The sequence below is a fragment of the Hypanus sabinus genome, chromosome 2 (assembly GCF_030144855.1).
Source record: "Hypanus sabinus isolate sHypSab1 chromosome 2, sHypSab1.hap1, whole genome shotgun sequence".
NCBI lineage: Eukaryota > Metazoa > Chordata > Chondrichthyes > Myliobatiformes > Dasyatidae > Hypanus > Hypanus sabinus.
Window position 1 is genome coordinate 131,162,327 of NC_082707.1, and position 18,916 is coordinate 131,181,242.

The 18,916-nt window shown below is 42.9% G+C and overlaps 1 protein-coding gene across 1 annotated transcript in view; it reads left to right on the forward strand.

The window, feature by feature from the left end:
• Positions 1-2,332: 2,332 nt before the first annotated feature.
• The window catches only part of fntb (farnesyltransferase, CAAX box, beta), a 94,027-nt gene continuing 77,443 nt past the window's right edge, over positions 2,333-18,916 (forward strand). Inside the window, exon 1 of the mRNA XM_059955123.1 lies at positions 2,333-2,602. Coding sequence (XP_059811106.1) covers positions 2,504-2,602 — 99 coding nt within the window. The 5' untranslated portion in view covers positions 2,333-2,503. The remainder of the gene's footprint in view (positions 2,603-18,916) is intronic.

The following is an 18,916-nucleotide window of genomic DNA, read 5'->3' on the forward strand; positions in this document are numbered from 1 at the left end:
TGATCAGTCTTGAGGGGATGATAGTATTGCCTGCTAAGCTGTAGTCAATGAAGAGCATCCTGATGTCTGCATCTTCATGGTCCAGCTGTTCCAGGGTTGAGTGAAGAACCAATGAAATGGCACCTGTTGTTGACTTGCTGTGATGGTAGGCAAATTGGAGCAGATCCAGGTCACTTCTCAGGCAGGAGTTTCATTACCAACCTCTCAAAACACTTCACTGTGGATTTAAATGCTAGTGGACAATAGCCATTAACATAGGTTACCACATTCTTCTTAGGTGCAGGTATAATTGAAGCACGCTTGAGGCATATGGGTATCTCAAACTAAAGATATTGGTGAACATTCCAGCCAGTCAATTAGCCAAGGTATCCTGTCTGGACTCGATGCTTTCTATGTGTTCACCCTCCTGAAGGATGCTCTCATATCGGTCTCAGAGACTGAAATCACAGGGTCATTGAGGGCTGTGGGAATTCCTGAAGGTGCTTCCATGATTTGATGGTCACAGTGGGCAAAAAGGCATTGAACTCATCCGGGAGAGAAGCCGGATGTTGCTTGGTTTCACTTTGTAGGAGGTGATGACAATCAAGTACTGCCACAGTCGTCGAGCATCCTTCAGTGATTCAAGCTTGGTCCGGAATCGTCACTTCGCACGTGAGATATCTTTTGAGAGGTTGCACCAGGTCCTCTTGTGTTTAACCAGGTCGAAAGACCTGACTACCATTGATCTGGCGCTCAGCAGATTGCGGACCTCATGCTTCATCCAGGACTTCTGATTAAGGAAGACCTTGAATGATTTTGTGGGGACACACTCATCTACGACTGTTTTTATAAAGCTGGGAATGTGTATGAAAAGTATGATGATGAACAGTCAATGGGTGGCATTTAAAGAAATAATGTAGTGGATTTTTTTTTTTTTGCCAGGCACTCATTATGGCAGAGAAGTTGCCCAGCTACAGCTAAGAAAAGAATTAAATTATAGGAAGTCATAAAGTTGCCAGAAAAGACAATAATCCTGAGGATTGCAAGGATGTTATATTTCATTAAATAAGAGAAAGTAATAATGAAAAGGAGTTAATAACATGAGTAAACTGCCAAAAAATTAAAAACATGAACTGCAAGAGCTTCTAGTTTTCAGAAAGTAAAATCATTTGCAAGGATATATGTCAATTTCTCACACATGGAGACTGGAAATGTACAATAAAGTATAAAGAAATAGAGAAATCTAAAAAAAAATCACATAAGACACAAAAGAAACTTGCCAAAAAAAAAATACAAGCCAAGTGTCCAGCAAGAATGGGAAACTGAAACAAGGTTTGGTATAAAAGAACTTGGTACTGAAAGGTGACCAATCTGCAGAAGCTAATAATGTACACAGCAGAGTTTTGGATGATGCAGCTGGTAGGCTAGCGGATATATTTTGTTGTCATCTGTTAGGAATTGTTCTTGCACAGTGGAAGGTAGCAAATATAAGCTCACTCCAAGAAATGAGGGGTAGTGTTAAAAAGGAACTGTTCATCTGTCAACCTAATATCTGTAGTTGGGAAAATTATGTAATCTACAGGTCTTTCTCAGGATGGCAAACAGTACCACAACCACAGTTAGGCATGGCGTTTTGTAATTTATGTCAATCAACGGATTGAGGGGACCAACTGTCAAGCTTTCAACTATACTCTGTTTTATGATACAGTGGACGCATTAAGATCTGGTAGAAATGGAGACAAGATGTGTATGGGCAAGAGTATGGAAGTAGAATATAATGTCGAAAAAATGTGAGGCAATTCACTTCAGTGCAGACAACAAAAAAATTAATATTTTTTTAAAACGGCGGACATTAGGAAGTGTTCACATTCAAAAAGGACCGAAGTGACTTCGTAAACAACGGAAAATCTGCAGATGCTGGAAATCCAAGCAACACACACTAAATGCTGAAGGAACTCATCAAGCCAAGCAGCACCTATGGAAAAGAGTGCAGTCGAGCTTCCGGCTCGAGATCCTTCAGTGCCGAAACTCTTTTACTCGTTTCCATGGATTTTGCCTGGCCTGCTAAGTTCCTCCAGTATTGTGTGTGTGTTGCTTTAATGAAGAGCGGGGCCGGTTGAAAGGGCCACACGTCCTACTGCTCCTTCTCAGGTACTTTTAAAAACAGTAAACCATAAAGAAATTATATCTATTTCTATAGGAATAGAAAAACAATGCTTTGGTGGGGAAATTTATAAATCTCTGCTCTTTTCGAACGGAAAGGAATGATCATTTCGAAGCCGTTCACGAATCCGGGGCTATGAACGCAAAAGCCGACAGTTCCAGTTGAAAGTGGAGACTGCGAGCGGAAGACTCGAACTCGTCAATCTCCGGAGACGCACAACGCGTTTGGGCGTTGCAGACGGAAGGTTTGTCCCTTCTGGGCTCCTGTCGGATTTACCGGCGATTGGAAGTCATGTTGAATCGAGTTGGAGCGGAGAAGTAGAGAGGGTGGCACTAGTAGGGCTACACCGCTTTTATTATCATGGCGGAGGGGACTGCGCCATTGTGGTGCTTCCGTGAGGATCACTTCAAAGAAAAATTTAACGAAGAAAATGTGGTAACAGTAACTTCGGTCGAGCAGGTGAGGAGATATGGGTGCCAGGATGGGCGTAGGCCGCTCCGTGTACGTTGCTGGGAGCTGTAGTTCAGGTTATGTTCGGAGGTTCTCTGTTGGTAGCAAATAGACTACAGTTCCCAGAAGGTACCAATTTTGCTTCCACTCGTGTATATCTTTTCTAACCTAGTTGAAGCGCAACAGTTCAAATTTGGTTTTATGTGCAAAGTTTAATAGTATACATGGCGAATCTCCGTAAGAAACACACTGTACAGTTTTTTAATGTTGTGAAATATATCAAACTCAATACAAAATAAATGAATGCGGTTTTAGGTGCGGTTTGTAACTGCCAGGGAACATTTCGGTGGGTGTTGCATGTGGATAGAATGGAGCTGTGTGGAATGTTTGGCAGTGTTAATAGAGGAGGTGGAGAACTGGAAAACCCATTCAATGCCAGTCTTTGGGGACTTGCGAAGTTTGCCATTCTACTTATGGGGTGCAGGCGTTAACGGCAAAGCCAGCAATTTTTTCCAGCCAGTACTGAGGGGATAGGCAGTTAACCGCTGCTGTCGTATCATGAAGTTACACCTTAAATACTGAAGGTTAGTGAGCTTGGGATGGGCTTTAAGGTTTAGCTTAGGTTTGTGGGGCATTGGTAGATTTTTGTGACTTAACTAACTGTGCAGTATTCCAGGGCCCTGTGTGCCTTGGAGTGAGTTTTGCCCCTAAGGTCTGTTGGCGTTTGTTTTCCTTCTGAATGAGAGAATTTGTGTGAGAGAAGTGAGTGAAGAAGCCTTGACTATTGTAGTGATCACTGCATCCATTCTCAGCTGGCAGTGGCGAGAATGATGGTCTTCAAAGTACCTCTGAATGGGTAGTTTTATTGTAGATTTTTCTGTACTTTCTCTTGTGTGCTGTTCTCAATGTATGGGTGGAACAGATTCCATCATACTCTTCACATTATCACTGGAGGTATTGCAAAAGTCTTGGGAAATTTTGGGTGGTTTGGAGCAGGGAAGCCTTGCAGAAGAATACTCAAACTATCCCTTTCATTAAGAGTTGCAGTGTTCACATGACTGGACCAGTGGTATTGAAGGTGATCACAGTGACTTGTGGGACATTGACATGCTGTTGAAAATTGTAGTTAAATTCTTTCTGCAAAGTTTATTTAAGTGTGGCTAAAGTTGGGTCACAAAATTTGAGTTATTGCAGTATTATCTTCATAATTCTTGACTTTTATTCAATAAGTGATTGGTGATTTTATAGTCATAGAATCATAAGGGTATCGCAGCACTGAAACAGGCCCTTTGGCCCATCTAGTCAGTGCCATCTGGGTCTTCTGTCTAGTCTCACTTACCTATACCCAGATAATAGCCCACCATACCTCTCCTATATATGTACCTCTCCAAGTTTTAGTTGAACCTACATTTATCATTTCTTCTGGCAGCTCGTTCCACACTCTCTAAGTGCAAAAGATCCCCTTAAATATTTCACTTTTCATTGTAAATCTCTGACCTCTATTTCTAGTCTCAGCCAACATGAGGGGGAAATGCATGCATTTATCCCATCTATGCCCCTCGTAATTTTGAATACATCTGTAAGGTCTCCCCTCATTATCTTATGTTCCAGGGAATAAAGTCCTGACTTATTAATAAATAGGTTAAGAACATTGTCCTGAAAATGGTGCTGATAGGTGGTGACTCTTTGCATGCAGCTCCAATGGGAATCATCATCAAATATTCCAATGTAGCATTACTACAGCCACAGCCATGGATACTTCAGTAAGCAACATCGTTTTAAGATGTTTTAAAAAAACAATCTATTCATCTTCAAGATTGACAGACTCTGGCAACAGTCTCAGGTCATGAGTGTGGTGCCCCATTAAGAAAATAGAAGCGTGGAAAGTGTGCTGGTCTACAGGTACAATTGGAAAGCAGAGGCCTTAGAACCTCACTTGTAACTATCCTGACCAATGTACAGTCTCTGGAAAATAAACTGAAGACTGCAAAGCAAGATTGTAGTAGCAGAGGGATGTTAGGGACTGTTATATACTTTGCTTCATGAAAACATGGCTCACCATGACAATTTCAGATGCAGCATTGCAGCCTGATGGCTTCATCATTCTCCACAAAGACAGGTCAATCGAGTCTTTTAAAGGTAGATGAGGGGGAGCATGTTTCATGATTAACTTACCATGTTGCTCAGATGTGACTGTTCTGTCTCAGTTCTGTTTTCAAGAACTTACCAGACATAGACAAACCAAAAGCCGTAGTTGAACCAGACGATTTATAGTCTGCTAAGGGCTAGATCTGTGGCATTTAAGATCCAGAACTATAGAAGTAGTCCAGGCACGACCTACGGAAGACCATCTTAAGAGCGCAAAAAGAATTCCGATTGAAGTTAGAAATGGAATCAGATGCAGGTCAGCCCTTACAGGTTATTACTTCCTACAAGGTGAAACCTTGCAATATGAATGGCAGTGATCCTTTACTCCAAGGTGAACTCAAGCCTTTTATGTACACTTTCAAATGGAGAATAAAAGTACACCTGTGTGGATCCCTGCAGTACCTGGTGACCCTGTGATCATTGTCTTAGAGGACAATGTCAGAACATCTTTCATGATGGTGAACCCTTGCAAGGAGTCAGGCCCTGATGGTGTGATGAAGTGCCTTGAGAGGGTGGTCATAGGCAGAATCAGCTCTTGCCTAAGCAAGGACCTGGACCTGCTACAATAGGTCTGTTGCAGATGGAACCTCACTTGGCTTTGGATCACCTGGACAATAGCAATACCTACATCAGCTGACTGTTGATGACAGCCCAGTGTTCAACACTAATAAACCAACTGCAAAACCTGGGCCCCGCCCCTCCCTCAACAACTGGATCCACAGTTTCCTCATCGGGAGACTACAGTTAGTGCAGATTGGAAATAACATTTTCCTCATTGACAATCGACACCTCAAGGTTTTGTGCTGAGTCCTCTGCTCTAGTCTTTCTACACCCACAATTGTGTGGCTAAACATAGCTGAAGTGCCGTCTATAAATTTGCCAATAACACAACAGTTATTGGCAGAATTTTGGGTAATGTTGAAGAGGCGTACAGGAGTGAGATAGATCAGCTGGTTGAGTGACATCGAAACAACAACCTTTCACTCAATGTCAAGAACACCAAGAAATTGATTGTGGACTTCAGGAAGGGGGAAGCCAAGGGAACAACACACTAGTACACATCAAGGCAACAGCAGTGGAGAGGATGAGCAGTTTCAAAGGTTTATTTTATAATTAAAGTATGTATGCAGAATATAACTCTGACATTTGTCTTCTCCAGGAGGTCAGAGAATACAGAAAACCATATAAGTAGTTGAAAGAAAGACTTGCAAATCCCAAACACCCCCAGCCCCTCCCTTGCACAAAATTTAACAGGTCACCCAAACCCCCAGCCCATTAATTGGTATTCGCCTGGAAATCAGTTTCAGGTTCTTGAGTGTTAATATCTCTGAAGGTCTATCCTGGACCCAATATAAAGATGCAGTTACAAAGAAGGCATGGCAGTGGTTATATTTCATTTAGAGTTCGAGGAGACTTGCTCTGTCACCAAAGATTCTTGCAAATCAAAGGTTTCAAAGGTACATTTAATATCAGAGAAATGTATACAACATACATTGCAAAATGCTTTTTCTTTGCAAACGTCCACGAAAACAGGCGTGCCCCCAAAGAATGAATGACAGTTAAATGTTAGAGCCCCACAGTCCCTCCCGGCTTCCTTCCCTCCCATGTGTAAATGACAGCAGGCAATGACCCTCCCCTCCCCCTCCCCCTCCCCCTCCCCCTCCCCCTCCCCCTCCCCCTCCCAAAAGGGAGAAAGGGGTGTCTCACGGTGAGAGGAGAGATATAACAAACAACGAGCTGATTTATGATGTTACAAGTCCATTGCGTCACTTGTTCTGAGCTCTGTGCCCAAAGATCTTGGGTCTCTAGGCACACAGTGTTAGATTTTCCATCTCCACCACACCCCGGTCTCCTGCCCGAGCATCGACCTCTGATTTCCCCCCACCATTTACAGAGGCACAAAATCTCGAACCTCCAAAGGTGAGTGAAGCTGTTAGGCCGTGCCCTTAGCATGCCAAATAACGGCCAGTTGTGAAACCCCGAGAGCAGGTCTCATTCCCACAAAGAACCGTGGACAGCATGTAATTCCAGGTCAGGGTCTTCAAAAAGGGAAAAAATAGATATTAAAGATGGAAATAGAGCTGTTTCCGAAGATGCAAGCAAAGGAGTAGCTATTAGGTGCCATTATCTCCTCCTAAGCTCCTCCATCTAAATGTATACAGATTTACCGTGGAGAGCATTCTAACTGGTTGCATCACCGTCTGGTATGGAGGGGCCACTGCACAGGATCGGAAAAAGCTGCAAACTCAGCCAGCTCCATCATGGGCACTGGCCTCCCCAGCATCCAGGACATCTTCAGTAGGTGATGCCCAGAAAGACCCCCATCATCCAGGGTATGCCCTCTTTTCATTGCCACCCTCAAAGAGGAAATACAAGTACTTCAGTGTTTCAGGAATAGCTTCTTGCCCACCATCATCAAATTTCTGAGTGGACAATTAACCTATGTGCACTATCTAACTTTTTTCTCTTTTTACTACTTAATAAAAATCTATAAATTACAGGATGTATATTATTTAGATAAGTATGTATTGCAATGTACTGCTGCTGTAAAACAGCACATTTCATGTCATATGCCAGTGGTATTAAATTTGATTCTCATCTATTAAACATTTCCCTTTTATTCATGTTGGAGCTTCAGAAAAAAAATAGGATCGATGAGTCCCTGGGGCCAGATGGAATATAGCCCAGCTTACACAGGAAGCAAAAGCGTAGGTTGCTGGAGAGTTGATGATGATCTTTGAGTCTTCCCTGGCCACAAAGTTAGAACTAAAGGATTGGAGAATGGCAGTGTTCCATTGTACAAGAATTGTAATGGGGATAATCCTGGGAATTAAAGACCAGTGAGTTTTATGGAGATGGGGAAACAAATGCAGAGGATTCTTAGGGAAAGGATGAGCATTTAGAGAAGCAGTTTTATTGGGGTCATCGGCATTGATTTGTGACAGGTCATGCATCACAAGCCTGATTGAGTTTTTAGAGGAAACGACTTATAAATTGATAAGGGTATAGCAGTTGATCTGGTGTGTATGGATTTTTAATATGGTATTTGATGAGGTTTTCCATAGTAGGCTTATGCAAAAAGTCATGAGGCATGGTGTCCATGGAAACTTGGCTGAGTGGATTCAGAATTGACGCCCACAGAAAACAGAGGGTCAGTGAGAAGTCTTGGACATCTCATTTCTTGTCTAAGGAGACAAAAGTCAGAGAAATTTTTATGAACATTGGATCACTTTACCAATGCTGACCATTTATCAATTGCTGATATATTTAAGTAACTGTAAATTTTCCCCACGCGCTTTTAATTTGAAATTGTTTTTCATTACTTGTACATCTCTCTGGATTCCTAGATCCACAGTATAACTGTCATGCCGTGAAGTATTTCATGAAGTGGCAATGAATATATAACAGGAGCAGATCCTTGACCCACAATATCTGTGCTGAACGTGATACCAAATCAAACTATATCTCTTATATCTGTCCATTATCCAGATCTCTCCATTCCTTGCATATTCATGGCATACGTCTACCTAAATGCCTCTGAAATGCCACTATTGTATATGCTTCCACCACAACATTAGCAACGCATTTCAGGCATCTGCCACTCTGTTTAAAAGAAAGAAACTTGGCCGAACATCTCACCTAAACGTTCCCCCCTCTCATCTTAAATACATGTCCTCCAATATCAGATATTTCTATCCTGGGAAAAAATCTAATTAATCTGACTTTCTCATAATCTGATAGATTTTTTATCAGGCCTTCCCTCAGTCTCTGACGCTCCAGAGAAAACAGCCCAAGTTTCTCCAACCTCTCCTTGTAGCTCAGTCTTTTTAATTCAGACAGCATCGTAGTCAACCTCTTCTGTACCCTTTCCAAAGCCAGAATTAACTGCAATACTCAATATACAGCCTAACCAAAGTTTTGTATTACTGCAAAATGACTTCCTTATGCTCAATGCCCTGACCAATGAATTAAACATGCCATATTCCTCCTCTACGCTACTCATGTCTGGCTACTTTTCGGGTAGCTATGGACTTGGACCTCAAGATCCCTCAGTACATCAACACTGTTAGGGTCCTGCTATTAACTATACTTTCTCTTTGCATTTGACTTCCCAAAGTGCAACACCTCAGCTTTAACTCCATCTGTCACTTTTGCATCCATATCTATAGTTGCTCTACATCCCTGTTGTATTCTTTGATGATAATCTACATTGTCTACAACTCCAATCATTTCACACTGTCTGCAAACTTACAATCCCACCCATCCATCCCATCCATATTTTTATATACACACACAGACACACACAGACACACACACACAGACACACACACACAGACACACACACACAGACACACACACACAGACACACACACACAGACACACACACACAGACACACACACACACAGACACACACACACACAGACACACACACACACAGACACACACACACACAGACACACACACACAGACACACACACACTTTCAGCAACATAGATTCCAACACCAGAACATCACTGATCACACATTCAGCCAGAATAACACCTTTCCACCACTACCCTCTCTTTTCCATGGGCAAGCCAATTCTGAATCCAAACTGTCATGCATCTTGATATACTGGATCAGCAAACAAAGAAGGAAGTTGTCAAATGCCTTACTAAAGTCCATAAAGAGAATATCCACTGTCTTGCCCTCATCAATCACCTTTGTCATCTTAAAAAAATTCTCATTCAAGTTTGGAAGACATGACCTACTCCCTACAAAGCCATGTTGATTGTCCCTGATTAGACCATGTTTATAAAATGTGCTCTAATCCTATTCATAAGAATCCTTTTCAACAGTTTTCCTCCCCTGAAGTGAGATACGTTGACCTACAATTTCTTGGATTATCATCCCTTTTTCCTTTGAAGTATGGAACAACTTCAGCTCTCTCCAGACTTCTGGGTCTTAACCTGTTGTTAATGAGGATATAGAGATCATGAAACGACTCCCCTGTTTCAAAAATCTGGTGATTGGGGGGTGGGGGGCTTGTCAGCCTTAATGCTCTTCAAGTGACCCAGCAGCAAGTTCCTTGATCTAAAAATGCCTGAATCATTGGCATGCCCCATTTTAGTGCCATATTCCTCCATGTCCTCTGTTAATGCTGATACTATGTACTAGTTTCAGAAAGCAGGAAAAGGCACTGAAGAAGTTAAGATGGAGCAGGCAGGGATTCTGGTTATAGCATTCTGTTGGTACGTGAGGAGAAAATTTGAGAAGTTTACCCACCGTGCCTTTTTAACTTCCCATTCTGAAGATAATTATGACTCACTTATTTTGGATGCTGGTTTGATGCTGTTATCTTACACTTCACAACCAAGCAGATCGACATTGGGAGCTGCTTATTTATCAGAAGGAAATATTGGCTTCAAGCTTGCTTTTATCTTTCACAAACATTAATTTTCAGTGGCTTTTTAAATAATCAGTAAAAGAAATGTTGACAGTTTTCTTCCTCTTGTATCATGTAGCGTTATTTATTGAGCCCAGTGCTGCCCAACATAGAGGCTGGTTTAGAGAACAGAAGCAAATTGATGAAATTAAAATATAGAATGGTTTTCTTACATTAATGCAAGTTTTTTTCAAATTGCTATTTATAAAAATGTAAATTCCTTATCTTTTGCCATTGTGATTATATGAAATTTAGCTACAGATTAGAAATAAAACAAAAATATTTCATGAAATGTCAATGGACACAAGATAAAGTAGAAAATACTGGAAATATTCAACAGGTTAGGCAGCTCTTCAGAAACAGAAACAGTGCTCCAGGGTCAATAATCCTTCATTAGAATTAGAGAATTAAGGAACAATTATGTTTTGTATTCTGGTGAGAAAAGTTAGGATAAGAAAGTGATCAAATTTGTCCAAATGACAAAATTGGAGGCTCCTATATTTTCCAATGAAGTTCTACACAAACTTGAGAACCTCTCACATCTATCTAGACACATTACAAATGATAGGATATGGGATTATCCCATATTATGGAATTATGGGAATTCTACAATTTTAGATAAACCTTTTTCCATTTGTCAGAAACTGTTTTAACTTTTTCTGTCTGTCTCTTTCTCTCCACTGATGCCACTTGATCTGTTAAGTATTTATAGAGTTCTCTTTTGTTTCAGATTTCTAATAATTGGTCTGTTGTGCCTCTTCCAGTGCATTACTTTTTGTATATTATTATCTTTATAATTGCCCTTATTTATCTTATAATTGCCCCTATATGGCTCCGGAAGTATTGTCATCTGGACAACTATAACCTGCATCCTATCACAGATATTCTATTTGTTTTTCTACCCTTCTGCTCTCTGCAACTTATATAAGAAGCACATTTCTTATTTCTCCATTTCCGAATAAAGAATCACTCCCCTTTGGCACATGCTGCCTGACCTGCTCAAGAGTTCCAGTTCTTTAATTCAATCATAGATTTTCACTATTAAGTACGACCCTCTCACAAACTCTGTTACAAACTTGGATTATTACCTAACATTATTAACAGCTGCGTGACTCAGAAGTGAGAAGGTCATAAGTATATGTCTAGGGTCAGTATGATTTGTGTTCAACCAAACAGAAATGTTGGGATGCTGTGGTTAAGGGCCATTGATTGTAGTGAATGCTGAGTAAATACCACACCATACACAATTATCGGTCACAAGGAAATGACAGATCGTACAGCAGCATAAGATTATGAAGTAAGTATATTTACCAACATTTCAACTTAAGCAAATAGACTGGATGTACCACACTGTTCCTCATTTATGCTCATCATTCTTAGGAGGAACTTCTCAAAAGCAGCTCTGAACACCAGTTGAATGAACAAGATTTTCAAAATATTCTCTTTATTTCTCTCCTTGCATGGTCCCACAAGCCTTCTCACAATGGGAGTATTTGTTTCCACAAGAATAGAAGCTTCATCTTTTTCAACCGGATCTGGGCAGACCAATACTGGTGTATCAATAGTCTCAGTTACTCTAACATATGCTTCCAAAAACCCTGATTTCACCATCATATGGGTACTCATCAGTACTAAGCCTCCAAATCTCAAGGGCACTGAGAGGCATCAATGGTAAATGCATCAAATATCGGTTGTCAAAGGATCTATAAAGTAAAGTAACTTGAGAAACTGTGTCCAGTATGGCTCTAGCATATATATCTTCAATCTCTATGGATACATCAGAGCTTGGTCACACTAAACCATCAGGAATAGTGTTTTACACTTTAGTATTTACTTTAATAAGCTGATTGGAATGTGTTCTCTGAGATGCCAGGCTGTGCCTTTACTGGGTCCCTCTGTAGTTTTGCTTCTTTTCCTCTCTAATTAAACGCTCTTACTTTTTGAAGATTTTGCTGTCTGTCACAGTCTCTCTTGAAATGTCCATCTTCTCCACAGCTGTAACAGAAAATACTGGTCGTCTCTAGTCAAAAGACCCTTTGTAGCAGCATTCCTCTGCATAGCAAGTCTTACAGGTGGGGTGGGTTTCCCAAAGTATGTGTCACGTTTAGCTGAAACATTAGCAGATATCCACCAAGTTAGCTCAGCTCGAAGGCTTTTCGCCTCATTCCTCGGAAGGTCTATTTATCTCTGTGACATAAGGGATCACTTTAGCAACAGAGGCTACCACTGAAGACACTACACTGCTTTTGGAAATGTATCACTTCTCAATCATGTTTTCCTCCTCTGTGTCTTCTCTGAGTAACTTGGTAAAAGATGGAGGAGGGCACACCTTGTGGGTCATTCGAATACGTAGAGCAATCACATCATGTGACAGTGTGCCCTTTACAACTTGCTCCACCCTCAAGTAATTTCTCTCAGACAGCTGAATACTCACTTTGTGGCACAAACCGTGCAGCAGCTTCTCTAACCAGAAAAGTTAGACAGACAGCTCTCTCCTTCCTCCTGGAATGTGTGCCTCAATTTCATCATAAGATTGGCTGAACTTTCAGTTGTGCCAAAAGCACCTTTCTGAGCTAGTGTGTGATTAGCTGATGTGGCTAATGGATTTTCTGCCTTTAGGAACCTCACTGTATCAGCCGCTGGACTCTTTAAACTCTACCAGATTTTTTCATATTATCTGAGCACTGCTATTCATTCAGTAACTGAGATGTCTACTCAGCCCAAACCTTGTCTTCTTCTGCGCTGCCTGTGGGCTTAATTCCAGAGACATGCTCAGCTCAATGAAGGTACACTTTGGCATTTATCGGCCAGTGATGTAATAACCAAAACCAGCTCAGAACTTAAAGCAGCACCGGAAGGACTTATCAGACCTCTTCTCTGACAACTCCTTTCCCTCACTTTGCAGAAACGAGAACACTTGGCTGTAAAGTCTTCACCCTCAGCTACATACCCCTCTTCTCTAGAGCTATGAACTGGCCATGGCTCCGCCTTTCCAGGTGCCTCTATCTTATTGGGCAACACAATTTCAATCACGTCACTGGTGGTCTGGACTAACACAACATCCTTGTCAGCTGATTGGTCAAAACGTTGTTCTATCAGCATAACTTTCCCCAATACTTTTACAGAACTCAGCACTCTAGGTAGCAGTTTGTCAGAAATTCAAACATCCATCCCGCTCAGAACACAAGCATTACTCATGGATATCCTTTTCGAATCGTACCAAACCTTAATCCCTGCGGCATCCATAATAAATTGCCTTAATCATGAAGCACCTCACTTTTCACAAGCACTAGTTTAAACACTGGCTTTAACACAAAAATAAAATGCTTATACAGCATTCGCACAGCATCAGATCCTAGACAAGCCCCCACATGCAACCCTCTCACTGGGCTCATATACAAACTTGGCTCGTTAGCTGACTCTGCTAACGGCCACGTGACTCAGTGGTGAGAAGGCCATCTTTCATAAGCAATATGCGTCTAAGGTCGGTATGATTTGGGGTTCAACCAAACAGGAAAGTTGGGATGTTCTAGTTGAGGAACATTGATTGTAGCGAATACTGTGTAAGTACTACCTCATCCATAGACAATTATCAGTTGTCAAGAAATGACAGGTCATACACAGGCACAAAATTATAAAAGAAGTATACTTACTAACATCAACAAGCAGCTGGCAGAAAAAGAAAAGAAAAATAAAAGGGCCCTTTACAGTTAAACCAGTCCAATGTGCTTGGAGATCATTTTTGAAGTAGTCAGGTGAATCGCTGTACTCACATGCTAAACCCACGTTCTGCATGAAAATTACCAGCCACAGTATGGACTTCCCTTGAAGTCAATCTCGAACAAACCGACTAACTCAGAAGTATTGGTGCTTCCTCCTTGAAGCCATTCTTCTGCACAAAGGACTTCTTACAAAGAGGTCTCCCCTTTGGGCAGCATTTTGCAGGCATCCTCCCACTAAAAGACACCAAACCAGACTACTGTCCTTCAGAAATCTGAGTTGCAACACGTACACAGACAATCCTGATTGCCTGACACGACATTCCTAAGTTGGACATCATGGCTGCTTATCTTTAGTCAAAGCCAAAACACTTTTACTAGCAGGACGCACTGCTTTTTGCAGAAGACTTGTAAAATAAAAAATAGTCTCAAAACATAGCAGTGAAAATTGACCCAGTTTCTTTGTTAACTTTAATCATGATTCTTGGAGTTCACTGTAATTTTTTTGGGTGAAATATGCAATTACACTTTGATTAAAATTTATTGTAATTGGGTGAAACCTCTTAAAGGGAAGGTGAGAGGGAAGTTGCCCAATAAGATAGAGGCACCTGGAAAGGCGGAGCCATGGCCAGTTCATAGCTCTAGAGAAGTGGGGTATGTAGCTGAGGGTGAAGACTTTACAGCTAAGTGTTCTCGTTTCTGCAAAGTGAGGGAAAGGAGTTGTCAGAGAAGAGGTCTGATAAGTAGACGTCAACTAGCAGGAGTAGTTAAGCCAGACACAGGCTTTAAGGGAAAATCCCAGGAGGTGATGGAATAAATATAGAATGATACTCTGGAGGGGTGAAGAGGACTCTTGTGGAGCATGTGTAGTCATGATTGACCAATTTCTGCACTATATATTTTATATTACAGTGCCTGCAACTTTGACTTCAGTATTGGTCATAAATTTAACAGCAAACAGTGTCAAAAATCATTACTTTGCATTCTGTTATGTATCAAAATCATCTTTAAAACATGCTTGGAATTAAGCTGACATGAAAAAAAATTTGCATTTTCTTATTGAAAATTAGCAGTTCATTCATCTCAAGACACTTTTAACAGCTTTGACACTGAGGCTGCAGAAGTGCTTTTGTAATTTATTGTGACTGGAAGAATGCAAATTTCAATTAGTGAGGGCTGTAAATCAGTCCCCCACAATAGTGCTAAGTAGAATGCTGAATCATGGCAGTGTGCCAAAATAATATGTAAGTGTCTTCATATTATGGGAAAATACATCCTGTGGAACTGACGTGCTACTTTTGGGAAGATTTATTGCAAATTGCTAAATACTATGTTTTCAGTTATGATTTTCCTTTTAGTAGTTAATTACTTGTAATTAATTTAAGTAATCAGATCATTACATGGCAAAAGTAATTTGAAAACAGTATGCAAATTGAATTGACAGAAAAATTGCTTTTTACTTACCAACAGTACTTTTTCAATGTTCTATGCTGTGACACCTGTTATAAACTAATGCAGCTCTGTAATCTTATTCCATTTTATAACCCTGAGATATTTTTGTCCTCCACCAAATTTTGCCTTTTTCATACCCTTACTTTTTGTGGTGCTCCATTCAATTGCAAAAGCCCAATCTCTGAAAACCCCAAACTAATTATCTCCTCAGTTTAATAGATTCGCAGGATTTTCTGGCTCACTTTAAAACAGATTAGTACAGTTGGGATTTTTGCCAATATGGTATTTGTGCATTTCTTTTATTTTCCCAAGTGTAGAAGGAAAGTCTACATATTCAAGCAAAAAGAGAACATATGTATTCACTTTGCCATTGACGTAATGGATAGGCTGCATTATGTACAGAGATAATAATCTAAGTTTTCAGATACTGCCTGACCTGAATGTCTGTTGCAGCATTTGTTTTTTTAATTTAATGTTCAATATCTGCAGTAGCATATTTTTTTATTGTTATTATTATTGTTTTCTTCTGTCTCTTTATGTCAGTGCTAGTTTTAAAGTAGGGTTGGTTTTACCAGTAGTGCTATTTACAGCTAAGGAAGTTCATAGATGCATTTGTTTTCAGAATTCTTAAAAGTGAAGACTTACAGAAATATTTTCTATCAATAAATATTCTTTCTTGAGTCTGCAGGTACTGACTTTGTGTCTTGGGCTTTATGTTAACTGTTTCTTTGTCAATGATATTGCTCATTGTATTTTCATGCATTACATTGGATTTGTTGCTTGCTAATGTAACAGAGAAATTGCCTAATTTAATTCCTACATTTTGTCTGCATGTGGTTTCAAATAATGGAATTTTTTTAGCATTAAAAATGGAGCTGAAGATGTTTGGTTTACCACAGTTTCCTTTATCTTGGTATGAACACTGCAGGAAAAATAAAATGTGTATATTGCGGCGACCGACTTCCTAGCGCACTCGAACCGGCTCACAAATAGCCAGCGTGCAGGCACAAAGGCCAGGTCCGCAACAAAGGGAAAAAGCCTGCGGGGGTTTGTGAGTACGTGTCCCTTAGAGCATCCGCGCCCTGGGAGGGCAGGATGAGGGAGGCTTTAAAGCAAGGCTGTGAAGTTCGAATAAAATCATCTTTAATTGCAGTTTACTGACTCCGTGTCGTTATTTTAGCGCTGCGTGTAGCACACCGCTACAATTGGTGACCCCGACGGTCCAAACGATTTTTGGACCGGAGATGACCAACGCCGCATCTGTTCGTGCGGTTTCGTTGAAACTGCCAAGCTTCTGGATGCTGCGACCTCACCTATGGTTCCAGCAAGCAGAAGCCCAATTCCACGTTCAGCAGATAACCTCAGAGGACACACGTTACTACTACGTGGTGAGCTCCCTCGACCAGGACACAGCGGCCCAGGTTGTGGAGTTCGTACAGTCTCCCCCAGCGGATGGCAAGTACACGGAATTCAAAGCCCTGCTCCTAAGGACTTTTGGACTCTCACGGTGCGAGCGAGTTGCCCGTTTACTGCACCTGGATGGATTAGGAGACAGACCTCCGTCGGCTTTAATGAATGAGATGTTGTCTCTGGCCGACGGACACGCACCCTGCCTCATGTTTGAGCAGGCATTCCTGGAGCAGTTGCCCGAGGATGTACGCCTGCTGCTGTCCGCGGATTTCAGCGACCCCCGGAAGGTGGCAGCCCGGGCGGACTTGCTGTGGAACACCAAGAAGGTGAGTGGGGCGTCTGTTACACAGATCACCAGGCCACGATCCCAGCAGCAAACCAGTCCAGGCCCGGCCGCAGAGCCCGCTAACCCCAGAGGCAGGGGTGGGGAGCCCAACCAAAAATGGTGTTTCTACCACCAGCGGTGGGGTGCAGAAGCCCGCCGTTGTCGCCTGCCCTGCCAGTTCCCGGGAAACGCCAGGGCCAGACGCCGCTGATGGCTACGACGGTTGGCCATCGGGATAGCCTCCTGTATGTGTGGGACCAGCGGTCGGGACGCCGTTTTTTGGTCGACACCGGTGCTGAGATCAGCATCTTACCTCCGACAAGCTGCGATACCCGCAACAGGGCACCAGGTCCCCCCCTGAGGGCCGTGAACGGCAGCACAGTAAGGACCTATGGCACCCGTACGGTGCAGCTACAGTTCGGCTCCAGCCAGTTCACATGGGACTTCACACTGGCCGCCATAGCCCAACCGCTTCTGGGTGCGGATTTTTTGCGGGCTCACAGCCTACTGGTTGACCTGCCCAGGAAGAGACTGGTCCACGCCAAGACCTTTCAGACGTTCTCCCTGGGTGCAGCCCAGTTGCCAACCCTTCACCTCGACTCCATCACGCTGTCCGACAACGACTTCACCAGGGTCCTGGTGGATTTCCCATCGGTTCTGGCACCACAGTTCACGGCAGCCATGCCCCGACACGGCGTACAGCACCACATCCCGACCCAGGGACCACCTCTCCACGCCCGTGCTCAGCGGCTTCCCCCGGACAAGCTCCGACTGGCGAAGGAGGAGTTCAAGAGGATGGAGGAATTGGGGATCATCCGGCGGTCCAACAGCCCATGGGCCTCCACCCTGCACATGGTGCCCAAAGCGACAGGGGGCTGGAGACTGTGCGGTGACAACCTCAGGCTGAACGAGGCTACCACACCGGACTGCTACCCTGTGCCGCACATTCAGGACTTTGCAGCAAACCTGCACGGCGCACGGATCTTCTCCAAGGTCGACCTCATCCGAGGATACCATCAAATCCCGATGCATCCGGACGACGTCCCCAAAACGGCCTTTTCGAGTTCCTCCACATGCCATTCGGCCTGAAGAATGGTGCACAGATGTTCCAACGGTTAATGGATGCGGTGGGACGTGACCTGGACTTCGCATTCATCTATTTGGACGACATCCTCATAGCCAGCAGCAGTCGTCAGGAGCATCTGTCCCACCTCCGTCAACTCTATGCTCGACTGAGTGAATACGGTCTAACAATCAACCTGGCCAAATGCCAGTTCGGGCTCGACACCATTGACTTCCTGGGCCACAGGATTACTAAAGACGGGGCAACCCCTCAGCCCGCTAAGGTAGATGCGATCCGCCATTTCCCCCGAACCACCACGATCAAAGGCCTTCAGGAATTCGTAGGTATGGTCAATTTCTACCACCGCTTCCTCCCTTCAGCTGCCCGAATCATGCACCCCCTGTTCGCCCTGCTGTCGGGTCCGGGCAAGGACATTACCTGAGACGAGGAGTCCACCGCTGTTTTCATTCAAACGAAGGAAGCCTTGGTGAACGCCGTGATGCTAGTGCATCCCAGAATGGATGTCCCTACCGCCCTCACAGTGGACGCATCTAACAAGGCAGTCGGTGGGGTACTGGAGCAGCTCATCGCGGGTCGCTGGCAACCCCTGGCGTTTTTCAGCAAACACCTGTGGCCACCCGAGCTCAAATACAGTACTTTCGACCGGGAACTGTTGGCGCTATACCTGGCAATCCGGCATTTCAGGTACTTCTTAGAAGGTAGGCCCTTCACCGCGTTCATGGACCACAAGCCGCTTACCTTTACGTTCACGAAGGAGTC